This window comes from Limulus polyphemus, unplaced genomic scaffold, assembly GCF_000517525.1.
Source record: "Limulus polyphemus unplaced genomic scaffold, Limulus_polyphemus-2.1.2 Scaffold7170, whole genome shotgun sequence".
NCBI classification, from domain to species: Eukaryota; Metazoa; Arthropoda; class Merostomata; order Xiphosura; family Limulidae; genus Limulus; species Limulus polyphemus.
This window is the reverse complement of record NW_013672780.1, coordinates 1-14,169: the sequence shown is the minus strand read 5'-3', so window position 1 is coordinate 14,169 and position 14,169 is coordinate 1. Positions and strand designations below refer to the sequence as shown.

Here is a 14,169-nt window from a genome sequence, read left to right as displayed (position 1 = left end):
TTTTTTGAGCAGCCACCATTTTCTTTCAAAAAGGTGTATGACAGTTTCAAGTAGCCTATAACCTTCTTACACATCTATAAAACAAAGAAAAAAAAGTTTCATCGAAAACGGTGCACTCGTTTTCCCGTGAAAAGCGAACAAAAACACGTCCGCGAGTGTTACCAACAGACACACAGACAGACAGAAATTGAGATAAGGCTTGTTTCGGCTTCTCTGGTGTATGAAACGTGAAGATATGCAAAAAGTACACTATTCTAAGCAATGTACAGACAAAACTCTTATTTTATTTATATAGATTTAATGAATACATCATGTTTATTTAATAATCTGTAATTGAATGTATTAGATATCTGAGTAGTATATAAGGAAAATTTACATTTTGTCAAGCAACAAACAAGATGTTTGGGACAAGAAAAAATAAAGACTGAAGGTAAAGATGACCATCTGCAGCTTGATAGAACTGAATTAATAGTTTTGGTTTTGTTTTGAAACTATGGGTTTTCAGACTGCAGTGTGCTCTTGAAGTGCAGTTATTAATTATTATGGTGATTATATAGTGTTAGTATGTTGAAGTACAGGCTATATGTTAATGTTTTTCGTTGTGTCTAAACACAATGACCATAATGAAAATAAATGTGAGTACTTTTTGTAAAGGATTTACTTAGTAACACTTTTTACTTAATCTAATAAGCAGCATTATTTAAGAACAAAATGAAAAACTTGACTGTTGAGTGGTGCAATACTGTAATGCATTAACACTGCCTGTGACAAACACATTTACTTACATTATCATTTGTGTCTGTTCCAGTTACTGTAGTCTCTACGAATATGATTGTACATTGTAATGACATGGGTTTAAAAAGCAACTATAAACATTATGAGTGTTTTATCAGCAGGTCTGATTCTGTGTATTAGAATTTACAACTTAGTTTTTCAATACAATACTTTATCTCCTCTCACATAATAGCTTTTTTTTACTTGTGCTGCTTTCTATATGCACAAATTTTTGCTTGCCACAAGCCTTGATACTTCCACCTGTGTGATAACATGCAAATGAGTATGCAGCAACCCTCCATCAATAGGAGTGCAACACAACTTATAACACAGCTGACTCCCTCTATGCAGCTTAGCTCAACTTCACTTCTCGATTGGCACTTGTGGTGTTTAGATGTGTTTTTCACTGAAGCATTACTCACAGAATTTCAGTCATTTACTTGTTTTTTTTTTTTAGAACTTAGTTTGTTCTATTTTAGTTTGTTACACTTCATTTCTCTAAGTTTCCAGCCAGGGTCAGTATGAGGCAGTTCTAGATCTTTTTCACCAGGGCACTGTGAAATGGGTGGATCCTTCTCAACCAGGTTTCTATTTCCATTTGTTTATTGTCTCCAAGAACACCAGGCCCCATCATCAGTCTTTCTTCCTAGACCTTCCTCAAGTCACCATAGAGTCATACCTATCTCTTTTTGATGGACGTTCACTCTTGGTCTGGGATGATGAAGGTAGATGTCTTAGATGCTTACCTCCACATTCCAGTCTCCCAGCATACTGGCATTTTCTTCATTTTGTCCACCTGGGTTGTGGCTATGAATTCCAGGCTCTTCTGTTTGGGCTGGCTTCGGCTCCCTACATCTTCTGTTGGGTGGTCAAGGCCTTTGCCTGTCTTTTCCATTCCAGAGGCCTTTGTTACCACCATTACATGGGCAACTGGCTGCTTCTAGCTCCTTTACATGTCACATCTTACTTTTACACTCAGTTTGTTCTCTAAGATGCTGCATGGGTAGATTGGCTGGTCAAGGTGGAGAAGTCTTTTCTTTCCCCCACTCAATACTTTGTTCTCAGGGTATTTTTTCAATTCCCATCTCAGTCAAGGCCAACCTTCTCTCCTTCACCTGCAATCTATGGAGCTTTTGGTTCAGACTGTTTCCTCCTCTCGTTCTTCAACTCTACAAGAAGTTCTATCTCTTTTGTGGATGTGGGCTTTACAAGATCAGTGGAACCTTGTTCCAGATCCCTTGGACATCCCTATCCATCTCCCTTCTTCCCTTATGGCCTTTGAGTCTGCTCCTTCCTTGAGGGCAGAAAGGTCTAGGGGTACTACTTCGTTTTCCCTCTTTCCCCTGATATTGCTGGTTCATGCTGGGAGATTTAATGCTTTATTTCGTGATGGGATGGATATACCTTGTACCCTCGTTTGTCTGTTTGCATGCTTTGGTTTACCACCGCTAGGTAGACGTATATTTCGATTCCACAGACTAGATCATCTTTAGGATATGTGGGGTTCCAGACTGGACCCTGTGATCACCTTGAACAGATCACAATTTTCATGGATTTGTTTGACCCTGGCTTCTGTTCTTTGCTTTATGGATACTCAGAATTGATTCCATCCTTAGTTTCAAGGCTCCTCCACTTGGGCCAACTGTCCCCAATGGGATCGTTGTCTACCCTAGATGGTTGGGGTCTGTAGGAGTGTGGTTGCAATTGGACACCTAGTTTTTCTCCATTGCAGATCCATGAATTCTTCAGTTCCTGGCATCATGGTTGGTCTTTCTGTTCGCTTCTCCACCTCCATTATCCTCCCAACCTGTGTTATCCCCCCCCAACTGATCAGAGGATTTTATCCCCATTTATTTATTGTGCCCGAGATGATGGGAGATTGGTGGACGATCATCGATCTTCCTCGGTTGAACCAATTCTTTGATCCTCCCAGGTTCATAATGGAGTCCTTTTTTCAACCTTTGTTGGCATTCTTCACCAGGTCTGTGGATGACCAAGTTTGATGTTGCTGATGCATTTCTCCACATTTACATAGTGAATTCATCTTGCCACTATCTATGTTTCATGGACAGGTGTCAGGTTCTGCAGTTCAGGGATCTATTCTTTGGCCTAGCATATGCACCATGTGTCTTCTGCAAAGTTGTATGAGTTTTTCAACATGTTTTAAGTCGGGCAGAGCCAACTCCCATCTGGCTCCAGGCTATGGAACAGGCAGTCAGACTCTTATGTGAATGGTGCTATCCCTTTTTTGGGGATGTGGGCATCCCTAGAATCTCCGATTCCTTCAGGACGAGGACACATGCAGTCCTTTCAGTGGTTACTGTGCAACCAATGGATCTGGAATTTCAATCCACTGGATCATCAAGTCTCCTTCATCAGGAGCAACATCTTAGTTCTTGAGTTGTGGTTGGATCGTATCAACATTACCATCAGTGTACTTATACTCTCCCTATGTCCCAAGTTTTCTCTTTTCATAAATGCGTCACTTCAGAATGGGGTGCACATATTGAAGGTCAGGAATTCCAGGGTATATTCCACATCAGTAATTTAGAACTTCTTGCTGTCCAACAGGCTATTGTTTAAGGTCTTGATCTATTGCAGGGGAATGTTGTCATGATTCATTCCATGAATTCCACATTGGTCTCTTAAATTTCCCATCATGGGGTCACATGTTCTTAGGACCTTTGTTCTTGCAGTTTGGTTATTTTTCTATAGGGGCTCACTCCAATCATGTCAGCCTTCTGGCTTGCCATTTTCCTGGGGTGATGATTTCATAGCACATTACCCGTCTCAGCCCAATCACATACTCTCAACTGAATAGACTCTCCTTTGAGAGTTTTTCATATTGATTTGCTCTCAGTTCACGTCTCCAATGACCGACACATTTGCTACTCATTAAGCTTCAACTACTGGCAATTTTGGCCCCCAGTACCTCATCCTTGGGCTTTGGTGAAAGCTGCATTCCATCCAGATTGGATGGGACTGCACCTCTATGCCTTTCCCCAATTCATCTGTTCTTCAGAGTTCTGGCTATGATTCAGTCCTTTACTTCAGAGCTGTTGCAAGACCCAGATTGGCTGGCCTAGCCATGGTTTCCTCTTCTACAGTATCTTCTGGTGGGTTCACCTCTTCTTCTTTGTTGAGGCAATCTTGACCCAAAGTTCTACACCCATACTTTCCCAAGCTCATTGGGGTCTGCTTTCTAAAGTTGCTTTTTGTGTGCTTCATGAGAAGTTTGAGCCCACTTCACCCAAAAATGTCCACCATATCTCGTTTTTTACCTGTTTTTTTTACTTGGGTCTAGCTTCATCTCCTGTCTTTTTATGTAAGGCAGCTTTATCAGCTACTTTTCATTATGTTAAACATCAGAAAGTTTTTGACTCCCCAGTGCTATCTAGCCTTTTATAATCATTTAAATCCTTCTTCCCAAATGGTCTATTCAATTCCTTAACTGGGATAGTAGGATGATATTACATGCTTTGTCTTGCCATCCAATCGAGCCTTTAGCCTCATGTACCATCTTTTCCTTATTGGGTATTTTTGTTGTTGCTGGCATGATAATGTCGTAGGTCAGAGTTGTTTGCATTCCATGTGAACTGGATTCTTTATTATTCCAGTTTGGTCCTGATAGATCTATTCTTTCTAAGCCTCTGGCAGCTAGGGAAGGGGATAAATCCTTTTCAAGAATTCTTTTGCCAGCTATTTCTCACCTCTATGACCAGAGATTTATCCCCAATTATTTAGGTGAGATGGATTTGCAAATATCCATGTTGTTTATTCTGGTCTTTCTTAACAAGTGAGGAATTTTCTGTGAGTCACATCTCATCAGGTTTGTCACATTTCTATGTCTTTCACTGGCCATTTCAATTACCTGCTGGAGGACATCTTACAGGCTGGTATGTGGACTTCTTCCAATACTTTTTTTCTCACATTATTTACTCGATCTGGCAGATTCTTCTTCTGAGGGTTTTTGTACCCCCTGTGGCTGTTTTAACAACATCTACTAGATTATAAGGAGGAATGTATATTTTTGTTCTCATCTTGTCTCTTTACTTTGCATGATCCCTTGCCATTTTTTTGTCACTGGATCCCACCCATTCTGTGGTGGGTGTTGCCCAGACAGGTATGCTTTTTTTTTACAATTCAATTCTGCACTAACAGCCACATTAACTAGACTTCCTACTGGTTGCAACAGGTTCTGTAGAAATGAGGTGTTCCATAAGACCATCTAGGTGCTCACCAGATGGTATTACCATAATTTGCTGGACTGCCACTCATAGACTATCATTAGCAAAGCTAAAGGGTATCATGCCAATCATCATATTGAATAAATTGGGGTCAGTTTGCTTTTAAAAATTTAGGGAACTTTGTTTGCCTATTGCACTGTTTGCAGAGCACTGTTCCTCAGGACTCTCCAACATGCATTATCCCCCCCCCCCCACACACACCCCGTTTCTACTGTGGAGCTAAGGAGTCCTTACCACACTCAGTTTCCAGTCACTGGGGTGGTGGACAGAGGCTTTTCCTCCACTCTTGGAGAAGAGGGTGAAGTTAGGGGCCCTCCTACCTGGTCCCATTTCGTTTTTCCCAGATGTAGGTAGGAGAGGCACTATTCTCCATGGGAGCCTACTCGTAACACCAATTCAGATTTAAAGCTAAGCTATCTGGTTGGGGTGTGCATAGCCCTTAGTTTTCATCAATGTTGATTTAGTATATTCTTCATGGAAGGAGGCCTACTATTTCCTCATAATTTCGAACACGGAGTGGTTCCATCCTCGGTCTTTGGTTGAGCACAGTGTTCCACATCCTCTCCATAATTCCATGGGCAAGTGGAATGTACCTTGCCAACTCAGTTGGGGAGTGAGGATGAATGTTCATAATTCCAAAACAGATGAGTTCTGTTCCTTTGGTTGAGTAAGGCATATGTGATCCCGTTATTCTTGGCTTGGTGTGTTGCCTTTCAGATTTCTTCAGGTGGAGGAGAAAGTTTGTCCCTTCTGGTGTTGCTTACTTTCTTTTCGTGATTCCGGTGGTTCAGAATGCATCACTCTATGGATACAGGCTGGGATCCAGTCAAAAGCATATCTATATATATATAATATTATGGTTCAATTGCCCTAGCTACTAACATGGGATATAGGGACTAAGACCCCTTAATTCTAACTCCAAGTTGTGGAACATTGGCTATCTGGTTGGGGTTGACCTTATAATGATGATTACTTATGTTCTATTCCACCCTTGATACAGGAACTAGGTTCCAGGTGAAGAGCATACCTGTTGTGGATGTAGTTTGGTTCCCCCTCTCGTGTACCATTCTTATTTTGCTACACCCCTGATCTGTGTGTGATTCTAGCTAAAGTGTCAGCGGATGATAAGTATGTTTTGGAAGTTAACATTTTCCTTATTTGAAAATGTATTTCCAATAATACTTACCTCTGCTGACACTTTCCTGCTCTTTCTCCCCACTAAGAGCTGATGTTAGTGACTGGGATGGCATAAGTCTCAATAAAGTGATTACATTATCTGAGTGAGGTGCTTATATACAGTACCAGGATAGAGGATTCATTCATGTCGGTATAGAGAGTGTTGCAATGCCAGAGGCATTTAAGTGGGGTATAAAAGACTGCTTAGATGGGCAAAGTCAAAGTCGAGGAATAGCTAAAGTGTTAGTGGAGGTAAGTATTATTGTAAATACATTTTCAATTTAGGAAAAATTTAACTTTCCTTACATTTCTCAGGAACTGGTCAGTTACGATCTATTCTGACAACTCCATGGTTGTCTTGTACATCACTGAGCAAGGGGACCACTCAGTCAAAGTCTCTTTGTATTTCACATGTTGGACCTCCTGTCTTGGGCCCACAGCCATCACATTTGATTAATGGCATATTATATACCAAGTGCCCTGAATCTGGTTGTGGACTGTTTATTGAGCACTGACAAGATTCTTCCCACAGTGTGGTCCCTCAACCCTCAGGTGTTTGGTTAGCTGTGTTCACAGTGAGGTACTCTAGAACTGGATGCATTTGGCACTCACCTGAATTTCAAGCTTCCCAGGTTTTGGCTTCATATTCCTCATCCTTTGGCTATAGCTATTGATGCTCTCAGTCAGGATTGGGTTTCCACTTCTGTGCCTGCTCCTCTTCCCCTCTCACCCATCTTCCTCAGACAATTTCAGTTTGGTGCACTACACCCTTCTATTCCCATGTTCCATCTTCCTGTGTGGCTTTTGTCCGGTCTCTTGCCAGACAATCCCCATGGGTTGCGTCCCTCATTTCCCATTCAGTGTGACCTTCCTCCTTGTGGTTTACCGATGAAAGTGGTATGTCTACTGTCACTGGTCTTCTCGTCATAGTTTTCCTCCATCCCGTCCTACTCTTCCTTACCTGGCTTTTCAACAAGGGGCTGTCAGTGTTCACTGTTGCTAATTATTGTGTGGCATTGTCAGCCACTTTCCATTTCACAAGATTTTGTCATCTCTTCACTTCTCCAGTACTCACCCTTTTGTTTCATTTCTTTCATCTTTGCTATCCCCTCCCTGATTTAGGACTTCAGTGTCATCCTCCATGCCCTCCCACTCCCCCCCCTCTCAAACCCATGTCTTCATTATATCATCTCTCCTTAACCCTTTTGCAATGGGTACCCCTTTATACCATTTCTTGTGCAAGTCACTGTTTTACATTGGAAATTTACTTAAACACCTTTACTGTCAATGTATGTGAATGAAATTAACATTATAATGTATGTTATGATTTGAAACTTTATGTTATCTAAGTTTGAATTCCTTTATTTAAAAAGAAACTTTTAAAAACTACTTAAAACTTCAGAAGTGTTGTTACGTGAACAACCAGCTATGAAAATTTTCTACTTTTACACTGCATTTTCAATAATAAAATGGCAGTTAAGTAGAGGTATGTCTAGAAATAATATACTTACATAACTTTTTGACTCATATATTTCAAAGTTCTCTGAATGAATGCAGTTGAAACATGTAATACATTTTTTAAACCCCTGATAGGTGTCATGCCCACCTTCAACAAATCTGTTTGAGCTTTATAGCCTAGACGTAGATGTTACATACACTTCTATAGTCATTAGAAAGAGCTAATTTCACAATATAGTCTGATGATTATTTTAAAATTGGCGCACAGTTGTCATCATGAAGTACAGATAACTGACTGTAGCATTGTTGGCTGCTTGATTGATTATATCACTTACAGTTGTTTCTTATCTAAATATGTTATAGTCAGAGATACAGTTAAATTGTAGTTAGGTCTTATTTTTATATTTTAGTTAATTACGTATCAAATGTGTTTTAAAATGCATAATTGAAAGATTAAAATTTTTTTTATATATACATCATACTTTGCATCAGTTTTCGAGGATTAGGATATACATGGTGCATAAAACTTTTGCTGAAGGGTTGCACATGTCTGCCAGAGACACTATAACATGCCTCAATGGTACCATTGAATAATATGTGGTAAATGACAGAACAGAAAATAAAACATTAAAAATTAACTATATGTGAAAAGGAAAATACTCAAAATTACAATTATAACCAAAACATCTTTAAAGATATTCTACAAAAAATTAAAAGGTATGCATTTTTTTTATTTCTTAATTTTAATTATTTAATTGAATTGTACATTGATAATAATAGCTAGAATTAGTGATACAGTAAAGAAAATAAAAAATTAAATACAAAAATTTACCTTAAAAAACTTTTCATATTCCTTTAGAAGGTTCTAGAGATTATGCAAATGAATAATGAAAACTATAAGATGAAGAAAAGTATTTTTATGCTTAAAATGAAAATCACTTGGCACTCGAACTATTTCTCAACAGTTTGAGTGCAAATACCTACTATAGATAAATCAAATTTTTATTAGAAAGACACAATTAGAATAATGTCATTCTTTGTGTACAAAATATTTATTGTACTAATAAAAAAAAAATAATACAAAATATTTATTGTACTAATAAAATCTTACGAGGTTTTGTGAGGAACACACAGAGTTTTTGTTGCATAAATGTCTTAGTTGAGCAGTTGGTAATCATGTCTGATCGTGTTTAAAGGGTTAAAAATATTTTTCCTCCTCCTCTTGGTGTGTGCATTTGTTCACTCTCAATGTCTCTTGCACATTATATCACAGGTCCTATGCCATCTTCTTCCTGGATCAACTTTGGCTCAAAACTTCAGTCCTTAACTCCTGTTTCCTTCCCTTCAATTTCTCACCTTTATCCTTGTTCCAGTTCAAATCACTTCTTATGTCTTGTTCAGGCTTTCTGGTGTTACGTGGCTCACAATGTTCCCTTCTGTTGTTCTCATTTGTTTATTCATTAGAACCCTTCCCTTTCCCATGATATTTTTCCTATTACCCCTACAGGTTTTATTTGCCAGCTGAATTGTCTGGTGTATTCTTCCCTTTCTCCTCATGATCTTTATCTCTTCCAAGTCTCCTCCCATCAAATCTGTCACCTTACCAGGTCCCTAGCTACCTGATTCAGTCTTCCTTTAGAGGATATCATTTGTGCCAGCATGTGGGCCACACTCCCCATACATTGATCTTGCATTATCTGCATCATTTGGTCATTTTCTGCTCTACAGGTTAGCATGTACTTCCTGTCACCATCTTGAGCTCCACAGTTTCTCTATGAGTGAGTACTTACTATTTTTATACTGTTGTTTGTTTACAGGGGCCTTTCTCACAAATATGGATCCTGCTCACTGGCAAGCATTGCTTGACTAGGAATACTTATCCTTAAACCTGCACTGTATGATCATTCAGGTCAGTATCAGTAATGCCCACCATTGAGATGGGGTGTTCCACAAGACAACTGACAGACTGTACACTCATGGACTAACATGAGTAAACTCAAAGGGAATTGCTGCCCATCCCTGCTGCTTCTCGGTTTGGCTGTAAAATGCAGTTCACCCCTCCTTCTTACTGTCATCCAGATGTCAGTTACTAAGGGTGGGGGGGGGGGGGCTGGTGTTGGTTGGAGCTGGACCAGCTGGGTAAGTCCTTTATGCGAGTGGACCAGGTACCCTCCTCCTACCATGGACTGGACTTTTCATTCCCAATTCCACCTGGTTCTGGACTGGAGATGAACTGCCACATTGCTGTTCTTCTTCTTCCTACCGTCATCTGGATATTGGTTATTGTGAGGTACTGGTGTTCATTGAGTTGGACATGCAAAACTCCTTGGAATGGAAGATCCTCTTCCCTTGCAGTTCCCATGTCAGAGGTGAATGATAGGGAACCCTCTTCCTACCATGGGCCGGGCATTCCTTTTACGGTACTGTTGGTTTTGGTTGAGGTCAATCTCCCACTTATGGTCTACCATGCTCTAGCCACTGTACACCAGGGGTCTCTTTATATAATTTATGGGGTTCATCCTGTAATTCTGTCTTTATTGTGACACATCTTTTTCATGAGGAAATGGTATACCTGGCTTCTTTTGAGCACTTTCTGAAGGGGACTCATCTAGGTAATGTTACACCGGTCCCTCCACCAGGTCAGTGTGGATTTTTTTTTATATTGTGAGAAGAAGTAAGATATTGTATTGGAAGTTAACATTTTCCTTCACTGAAAATGTATTTCCCGTAGATTCTTACCTCTTCTCACTTTTCCCACCCTTTCTCCCCACTTCCGATGTCTTTTTTTTATGTTGCTCAATCTCTAAGTGAAGTTGAGTTAAGCTGCATAGAGGAAGTCAGCTGTGCTAGTTGTGTCCTGCTCCTATTGGTGGAAGGTTGTCACATGCTCACTTGCATGCTATCACACTGCTGTCTCACGTGAGGGTAGGTGGGAGTAACAAGGCTTGTGGCAAGCAAAAATTTGTGCACATTCAAGAAAAGCTATTATGTGAGGTCAGATTCTATCAGAAATACATTTTTAGTGTAGGAAAATGTTAACATTTATAACTATAATCTGGTGATATTGTGAAGGAACAAAACTTGAGTAAACTTAAATATTTTCTTTAACATGATTGATCAATAAATTTATGGTTACATTACTTCAAAGATTTTAATTTTTTGATATAGATGAACTTGTTGTGTTCAGCTTCAAAGCTTGTGCAAAAATAATGTAATATGCTATGCATCACTGGTTGATTTTGTTAACATGCAATTGTTTTATAGATATTGTAAATATGACTATTGCAGTGCATGGTTAGCAGCTGAAAGTTCTGTAAGTTTTATGCTTGTACACACATCAGAAAATATTGCTTTAATACAAATTTGACATATGAGAAGTGCACTTATTAAAGAATATTTCATTTTACAGTAGAAAACATGGTCCTTCTGTGTATTAAAAGTCAAAACCGAATCATCAGAAATATTGAAATCTGTAGTGTTGTTTATGCTGTAATAACATCTTTTTGACTTAAATTAAACTTAAGAACTTGTGAATTGTATACACTGTTATAAACAAATGGATGAACTGCCATTGTTGTACATGTTCTAGGAAAGTGAGTTTAAACACACAACTCAGGTTTCGTTTTTATTATACAATACATTAATAATGTCTTTCAATTTCACACATTATTATAAATAATGGTTCAGTTATATATTGCAAGCATAGATCAAATGGTCTGGGAATTTTGAAATATTGTATTTAAGTTGTTTTACACTTACAAAAAAGAAACCTATCATTCTATAGGTATTTGAAGAACTTGGTTTGGTCTGAAGTTTCATTGGTGGTAGTGTCCAGGGTCACTGATGAGGAGTGGAATTCTCTGAAACTAGTCTGGCTCACAGACACCCCTTCCCCCATTCCATTCAAAGGTCTGGGAATTACATTCTGCTCAAGTTGTAGGAACTATGAGATAGGGATACCATTGTGGTAAAAGGATGATTGTTAAAGATAGGAACAACATCATGGCATAATTATGATTGATAAAGATGGGAACAACTTCAATGTATGGTAATTATTAAAGATAGGAACAACATCATGGCATAATTATGATTGATAAAGATGGGAACAACTTCAATGTATGATAATTATTAAAGATATGAAGAACTATCATGGCATAATAATGATTGATTGTTAAAGGTAGGAACAACTTCATTGCATGATGATTTTTAAAGATAGGAAAACGTAATGGCATGTTAATTGTTAAATGTTGAAACAATGTTGTGTATGTTATGGTTGTGAATGATAAAGGTAGGAACAACTTCATAGTATGATGATGATTAAAGGTACAAAGAACATTATGACGTGACAACTGTTAAAGGTTGAAACAATGTCGTTTATGTTATGGTTGTGAATGATAAAGGTAGGAACAACTTCATAGTATGATGATGATCAAAGGTACAAAGAACATTATGATGTGACAACTGTTAAAGGTTGAAACTGTGTCATTTATGTCATGAATCTCATGATTGTTAAAGGTAAAAAATAATAATTCTAATTAATGATGAGGACATTGGCCTTTAATTTTGTTTTTATTCATTAAAGATGTCTAACAATATATAAAGAGTATCTGTTGAGAAATTGTAAAACTTGATGAAATTCCAAACCTAAACTTTTTAACACAACTGAATTGACTTGCTGAAGCCTTTTACACATAATGTATTTAATCATTCATTTCAACATCTATTCTGTGTATGGAAAATAAAGTTGAATTAATTTATTTGTGTTTCATAGGTGTAGACCTAGGTAAATAAATGTCTCTAGTCTCTTCTATTTAAGATACTTAAATTTAATGGGGAAACTCCATTTTTAGAGGTTTTAGTTAAACACAAAACAATCTAATGCCTAATGTGACCTGTGTTCTTATGTTCATGGTCCAGCATTGTTAATTTTTTCTATCAATGAATGCCAAATTTTGGTAAATTCAGCTAACAGAGCTGAATTTAGTAATTTTTTTACCCATATCCCACATACTGTCTTACACCAAGCTATGTTGAATTAATGTATTACTACACATATATTTTCATAGTATGGCGAGTGCACAATTGATAATATAAAATGGTATTTTTATTCCTATGTTTACTTAGTTCTCACTGAACAAAATGGTAGTAGTTTTAAGAAAACAAATCTACAGTAGCAGTTTTTTCCTATTGTTTCCTTGGTGTATTCCATTTCTTTAACAGAAACACTCTGTTTTGTGTAAGTTATTTTGTTTTTTGCTGATTTCTCAAATAAGTAGGTTATATTCACACACACTTCTGGATTCCTAAGAATAATGTGATTTTTGTAAATAAAAAGTTCAGCATCTGGGGATTAACTATAGCCTCAAATTTTGAATTAATAATGATGCTTTAAAAATAGCTATATAACATAAAATATTTCTGTTTTGAAGACCCTGAAGATGACAGTGTTGGTTTGGATGTAGATGGAGACATGTTGCTTGCAGGTGACCAAAATGAAGAGCTAAATTACCAGAATGAAAAGAATAAAGGGCTAAATAACAAGGTAAGTGGAAAGGGCAAAGGCATATAAGTAATGTGGTAAGTAGCCAGGATTGAGAGATTACGATGTTAAATACTTTGATAAGTTAAAAAAGGTTAAAAGCTTAAAATTGTTGGCTGTGAAGGTAATTGATCAAAGTTCAGAGTTAAGTATAATTGAAATTAATAATAAAATATGTTGTTTTTAAGAAAGCGTGTATAGATGAGTATTAGGATACATTATTAACACTGTCTGTGTAATATTGCTAGAATCTCCTTACCCAGAACCAGAGAGTGGTGAAGACTGAGAGACGGAGCTGATTTCTATGTTTCGCTACACCTTAATTAAAGGAGCTTACCCTGTGTTGTATTGCATTAAACCTTCTAACTGATGAAGATTATCTCTGTGCTGGACTTACACCTAGACTGACTAAGCTGATTTCTGTGCTGGACTTCACCTTGACTAACCAAGCTGATCTATCTATTGAATTGCACCTTGGGTGATGAAGCAGACCTCTTTGTTGGGCAGCAAATTGATTAGCAGAGCTGACTTATATGTTGGACACCACCTTGACTGAAGAAGCTGACATCTGTGTTGGACACTACCTTGACTGAAGAAGCTGATATTTGTGTTGGACCGTACCTTGACTGAAGAAGATGACCTCTGTGTTGGACAGTACCTTGACTGAAGAAGCTGACCTCTGGTTGGACTTTACCTTGACTGACGAAACTGACATCTATGTTGGACCGTACCTTGACTGAAGAAGCTGACCTCTGGTAGGATTGTACCTTGACTGATGAAACTGACCTCTGTGTTGGACACCACTTTGACTGAAGAAGCTGACATCTGTGTTGGACTGTACCTTGACTGAAGAAGCTGACATCTGTGTTGGACTCCGCCTTGACTGAAGAAGCTGACATCTGTGTTGGACTGTACCTTGACTGAAGAAGCTGACATCTGTGTTGGACTGTACCTTGACTGAAGAAGCTGACATCT

General features: G+C 38.1%; 1 protein-coding gene across 1 annotated transcript in view; it reads left to right on the top strand.

The window, feature by feature from the left end:
- LOC106474397 (Golgi integral membrane protein 4-like) overlaps positions 1-14,042 on the top strand; it is a 35,648-nt gene extending 21,606 nt beyond the window's left edge. Inside the window, exons 9-10 of the mRNA XM_013935088.2 lie at positions 13,085-13,197; positions 13,443-14,042. Coding sequence (XP_013790542.1) covers positions 13,085-13,197; positions 13,443-13,493 — 164 coding nt within the window. The 3' untranslated portion in view covers positions 13,494-14,042. The remainder of the gene's footprint in view (positions 1-13,084; positions 13,198-13,442) is intronic.
- The last annotated feature ends 127 nt before the right edge of the window (positions 14,043-14,169 follow it).